This window comes from Salvelinus sp. IW2-2015, unplaced genomic scaffold (assembly GCF_002910315.2).
Source record: "Salvelinus sp. IW2-2015 unplaced genomic scaffold, ASM291031v2 Un_scaffold2942, whole genome shotgun sequence".
In the NCBI taxonomy this organism is placed as follows: domain Eukaryota; kingdom Metazoa; phylum Chordata; class Actinopteri; order Salmoniformes; family Salmonidae; genus Salvelinus; species Salvelinus sp. IW2-2015.
In genome coordinates this window covers 79,827-86,057 of record NW_019944237.1, presented here as the reverse complement: position 1 = coordinate 86,057, position 6,231 = coordinate 79,827, and the positions used below count along the sequence as shown (strand labels likewise).

At 40.7% G+C, this 6,231-nt stretch overlaps 1 protein-coding gene across 1 annotated transcript; it reads right to left on the bottom strand.

Annotated features, from left to right (window-relative positions):
* Window positions 1-3,095: 3,095 nt before the first annotated feature.
* On the bottom strand, window positions 3,096-4,538 carry LOC112075023 (dexamethasone-induced Ras-related protein 1-like). Its single transcript, XM_024142076.2, has 2 exons — window positions 4,169-4,538; window positions 3,096-3,953 (listed from the first exon to the last, which is right to left on the bottom strand). The coding sequence occupies exons 1-2, from the start codon at window positions 4,425-4,427 to the stop codon at window positions 3,424-3,426; spliced, it is 789 nt and encodes a 262-aa protein (XP_023997844.1). The 5' UTR covers window positions 4,428-4,538; the 3' UTR covers window positions 3,096-3,423.
* Between the last annotated feature and the right edge of the window lie 1,693 nt (window positions 4,539-6,231).

The window sequence follows — 6,231 nt, the reverse complement described above, 5'->3', positions numbered from 1 at the left end:
ATCTCACTTTCACACTGATTTTCTCTTCTGATGCCATCATCCATACAAATGAAATGCTAATTTATTCACTAATTAGTACTGTAGAGAACTATCATCAACTGCTCTGCTCAGTCATCTATTTTTAACCCAAGATAAATGGTTCAATATTTTTCTCTGAATCCCTGTACAACTCCAGCTGCACCGAGTTGCATGTACTTGTGGGARTATCTTTGTTGGTGGATAAAATGATGATGTCATATGGCCCAAATGTTCACTTTCCTTTTGTACCTGGCGCTAGTGCCTCTTAGTATGCTCTATTGAAGTCTTTTTTCTACTTGGTGTTAATATCAGGGATATTGACTTGCATAGATTTTTTGACAAAAATGAAATAAAGTTGCCCGGTAAAAAACAAAAACAAATCATGGATTGCTATCTTACCTTGTCCATGGACCGCTTACAGGGTCAGGAAACCCATATGTAATTTTGTAAGTTGGGTGAACTATCCCTTTAAATGAGGGCTTTATAATTAGTTTTGAAATGGCATAACATGGGCATGCACTTAGAAAGTAAAGGAATTTACTGTCATTTACTCTCCTGTATCTTAGCTGAACATTTGCTGTTAATATTGCCGCTAAGTAATGTAGTAATTCCCTAGACCACAATGCATTGCCGTTTACAGTAATGTAATGTAAATTGATAAAAGGAGGACGTCAAAGTAGGATTTTACTGTACAAATTATGGGGCAGCCCCCAAAGTGACTCTTTACACTGTATGCAAGAATTCTCTGTGTTATCGTGCCATCCCCCATTGCRTCATCTCTTGTGAAGAAGAGGTTCAGTTGTCTTTAGAGCCTGTATGTCTGATATATCATTGGAGGTTAACTTTACAGTAATGCTATTGGTCATCAACTTTTGAATCTAATCATGGTGAAATGGTTCTAACAGGGTCTTAGCTTCATTGCCTCATTCTATTGTTTTTTCCTGATCTGTGCTGGTGAGATACCTACACTCTTTCTCTATCTCTCTCCACCCCAGGGACTCTTGGGGCATGACCTTTCAGGCTATGACCTCTCTCGTTCTCTGATCATGCCTAGAATAATGCCTTATCATGCTTATTAATGCTTTGTAACTGAAGTGTTATGCCTTGTATGTGAATGCATTCCTTTTACAAAGTAATKAAATACACTTGTATCCATTYTCAGACATGTATTGAWTGCCTAACTGAACTGTAGTCTCTTGCATATTGCTAAATCATCTTATGCAGTCAGAAAAACATTTTAATAGGCTAATTGCATAGTCTTATCATGGGTCGCATATGTGAGGTATAAATAATATAYATTAATACAAAACATTATGAACACCTGCTCTTTCCATGACGTACMCCAGGGGTGGGCAACTTTGATGGGGGTGAGGGACACAAAAAACAGAACTCATCATGAGGGGCCGCAGTGGTGGCTCCTGGGTCTGTGTACTCACATCCTCACACATGGGCTAATTGAGTGACAGCTGATGCACAACCACATTTCAAAACTGGCACATTGTGTATTCTATTATTCTGACTCTCAACAGAAAGCTGAGACCTGACTGAACCCCCCTCCAATAAATATCAGAGTTTTCAGGTCAAAGTGGTCTACAGACCTACAAAAGGGGGTCTGCATTGGGCCGCATGCAGCCCCCAGTTGCCCATCGCTGAAATAGACTGAGCAGCTGAATCCAGGTAAAGGCTATGATCCCTTATTAATGTCACCTGTTAAATCTACTCCAATCAGTGTAGATGAAGGGGAGGAGACCGGTTAAAGAAGGATTTTTAAGCCTTGAGACATGGATTGTGTATGTGTGCCATTCAGAGGGTGAATGGGCAAGACAAAACATTGAAGTGCCTTTGAAAGGACGGGGGTGCAACTAAATATTAGGAAGGTGTTCTTAATGTTTTGTACACTTAGTGTACTTGAAAAATGAATGTTAGGTTATAGGCTATACTTAAAAAATGTAATTTCACTGAGAAGNTATGTGAATGCATTCCTTTTACAAAGTAATTAAATACACTTGTATCCATTCTCAGACATGTATTGATTGCCTAACTGAACTGTAGTCTCTTGCATGTTGCTAAATCATCGTATGCAGTCAAAAACATTTTAATAGGCTAATTGCATAGTCTTATCATGGGTCGCATGTGAGGTATAAATAATATACATTAATACAAAACATTATGAACACCTGCTCTTCCCATGACGTACACCAGGGGTGGGCAACGTTGATGGGGGTGAGGGACACAAAAAAACAGAACTCATCATGAGGGGCTGCAGTGGTGGCTCCTGGGTCTGTGTACTCACATCCTCACACATGGGCTAATGGAGTGACAGCTGATGCACAACCACATTTCAAAACGGCACATTGTGTTTTCTATTATTCTGACTCTCAACAGAAAGCTGAGACCTGACTGAACCCCCCTCCAATAAATATCAGAGTTTTCAGGTCAAATTGGTCTACAGGCCTACAAAAGGGGGGCTGCATTGGGCCGCATGCAGCCACCAGTTGCCCATCGCTGAAATAGACTGAGCAGCTGAATCCAGGTAAAGGCTATGATCCCTTATTAATGTCACCTGTTAAATCTACTCCAATCAGTGTAGATGAAGGGGAGGAGACYGGTTAAAGAAGGATTYTTAAGCCTTGAGACATGGATTGTGTATGTGTGCCATTCAGAGGGTGAATGGGCAAGACAAAACATTGAAGTGCCTTTGAAAGGACGGGGGTGCAACTAAATATTAGGAAGGTGTTCTTAATGTTTTGTAAACTTAGTGTACTTCAAAAATGAATGTTAGGTTATAGGCAATACTTAAAAAATGTAATTCCACTGAAGACCTGAGAATATCCTTATTTACCATCAATGTTATTATACAAGCACAATAAAAAGGATGACAAGCACAATAAAAAGGATGACAGACATGGTAAATATAGTTGTCAAATGGTTTTATTTTCTCCTCATGTTTCTTTCTTTGTGAAAAGTAAACGATGACAGAATAATAAATATACATTCATAGATTTGTTCAGAATKAAATTAGCGTTCAAGTTCATTTCCATGTAAAAAATAACAAAATGCTAAATGTAAACAAGAGCCACCCCATAGGTAAAGGCAACATTCTACATTCAGTAGAGGCAGATTTTACWRCATGTAGTTGACAAGAATAGGCTACCTCAATGTAGGTTCTCTAAAGCTACATCCCTTTTRAGAGTCCTGACTCCACAGGGACATTTCTGACGGACTGACCATGTCATGCACCCTCTCGGCGCGTCCTGGCACGGTTTGGGATACACACCCCTTGCTGTCACTGCGCCCTGGGGTGCTGTGTTGTCCTGGACTCCGCACACTGGCGAGAAGCCTGGCGGGWATCATCCCTATCGKTGTATTTCGTTACAATTATCCTGCACATTGTCAGTAAATTGCTTAGCTGATGGTGCAACTCTGTTTACTCTGTCCGCCGCCAATAGCTTTCTCTTTTATGTACCTCAAGTCACTGTGCACGCTTGGTCGGCGCGCGAACGGTTCCACAATCCCGTATGCCTCCCCGTCTTTGAATTTCTTATTTCTGAATGACTTTCTTCTGCTGTTTTGCAGTACTTCGCAAAACTGTAAGGACACTTTGCGGTGAGAGTCCGGGCTCATCTCGTTGGGCAGTTTAGCCATGGTAAAAAGAGTCTGAAACATCTGGTCGACATTAGTGTTCCGTTTTGCAGAGATCTCATAGTAGGCACACTGTTCATCACCAGCCACCAGCTGCTCAATCTCCTCATTCTGAACCACCCGGTTAAACTCCCGGTCACACTTGTTCCCGCAGATAACTATCGGGACATCCACGTTCTCTTTGGTTTTGTTTTTCAGGCAGGACTTGGTCTCGTAAATTTGACGCTTCAGGCGCTGGACCTCTTGGAAGGAGTCTCTGTTATCCAGACTGAACACCAGGATGAAAACATCACCTGAAAGAGCAAGGGAAGGCACATTAATATCACAGCTGAAAAAGTCCATAATTACATAGGCCAAGGCTAAATGTGTACAATAAAAGTGTTGCATAAAGCATTATTGCATGCATGATTTATTAAAACATCCCATACATATAATTTCGATGTAGCTATAAATTCCAGTGTGGCTTTCATTCATATTATTTGTTTTGTTAGCTCAGAGTTAAGCTTACCAGTAAGGATAGAGAGTCTCCTCATAGCGGGGAAGGGATGGTTTCCAGAGGTGTCCAGAATGTCCAACTGGTATACATCTCCCCGAATGCAGTATAATTTTCTATGAAAGTCTTCGATGGTCGGCGTGTACTGGTCCTCGACTCTTTCGTTCAGAAACCGACAGATGATGGMCGTCTTGCCAACTTTTGTAGAGCCCAGAATCACCATCCTGTGGCAATTTTTGGCCGGGATTTTAAACTCGTTCTCGGAGGGAGACATGTTATTTTTCTTTGCGCACCGACGTGTGTCTTTGGTGCGAAGGCGAGATGGTGAATGCAGCCTCTAATAGTCTAGAGAGATATTGTCTGTTTGTAAGCGCTGCTGCTTTGCTGAATCTGAGGAGAGCGCGACTGGGTATATATATGCGATGCTGACCACTCCTCCTAGGCGCGTCATGCATTACGCATTGGTCTGACGGGAGAAAGTTTGTGGTTATTATTATGCTCTTGTTGTTGCGTCCGTCTGTCTAGTCCGTATGTATGAGCAGACAGTAATTATATAAACTGTTTAGAGAAAAAAAAATGTATGTGTAAAACAATATAAATATCGGCCTACCTAAAAACTCAAGCTTAGATAATGTTGTTGTTGCTGAGTTCAATTCATACACACGAATATGTTAATTAACATAATAACCATAGTCCAAAGATGTTTTCATAAATATAAATGCAAAATCACAATGTGGTAAATCTCCTCTTTTGGTGGGGACTCAAGGGTCCCACAAAATGGCGTTATCTGCCATGGCAATAAAATGTATTTTGCAAACGCAAAACCCCTCAAACAGGACAAATACTCAAGACGATAGTGTCGTTATTTTGGTAATGATTATTATTATGATGGCCCGTGTTCATTATTGTGTGCAAATAATAATTATTGTGTGCAAAGGTTACTACGAATCACAATAGTTCATTTGCATAGGCTTGTTTCATGTCAACAACACACTTCGCCGTCAACAAGATATTAACATACTCCGTCGTTCACTCTGTTTTCACCAGACATCTAGTTTGTTGTACGCTGCGGTGAAAGCCATCCGCGTCTAGCTCGTGCTGCGCAGTGAAGGAGCGCACCTCCGATTTCGGCCACGTGTTTGTAGACCGCTAGATGGCGCTGGAACTAGAAAGGGTTTTTGTTTTGTCCGAGCGGTTGCACACAACTCAACACAATGAGCTTGAGGCGAGCACCCCAACGCAGGACAACAATAATATACTTAATATCAGCAGCAGGAAATCATTGTGGAAATTAAAAATTACCTCCACCTTATACAACATATTATATGTGTATCCACAGAGGTTTATGTGCATGATAAATACACACAAATGTATCATTTCAACCAAGTAATTAGACTACTGAGTCACCAATAATTCAAAGGGTTTTGACTCCTGACTCTTTCTCCACACTTGGGTAAATTAACTGAAATGAAGGCCACTAAAGCATGTCTGCATTTTCCAAACAATGTGATGGCAGATTTGGATAATTTGCTGCACCCTAAACTGCATTAAACCTCAGCCTAGTAGTCCAAATGAATGTGACATKGACACCCACTTTATATAACCCTTGGATAGCACGGAGACAGTTGAGGAAACTGAAACTAGCTGAACTCACACCGTTTTCACAGAGGTAACACATGATCAGTGCTGAGCTCTGGGTAGGTTATATTTGTCTGTGATCTTCTGGGCCCAGTTTTTGTAAAGGTATCTACCAGGATTTAGTCTATGGGATAGTATTACATGCCTATCAAATAGAATGAATAGTACAGGGTCCCCATTCAACGATTTGTCCCTTCTATTCATTCTATTTTTATGCAGTTAATCCTATCCGATAGGCCAGAGGTCAAGGTAGTGAAACAGCCATCTCACAGGGGACAGCAGGTAATCTTCGCAAAACTGTTAAGCAATGAACTGTATCTATACAATGGAGATGGATAATAAAAMATATATACAGTATAATATACACAGTCTAATTAATACATCTATTGCTGTATAAATTCAAAAATATTAGCAATCACTTAACAAGTCTGTTACAAATC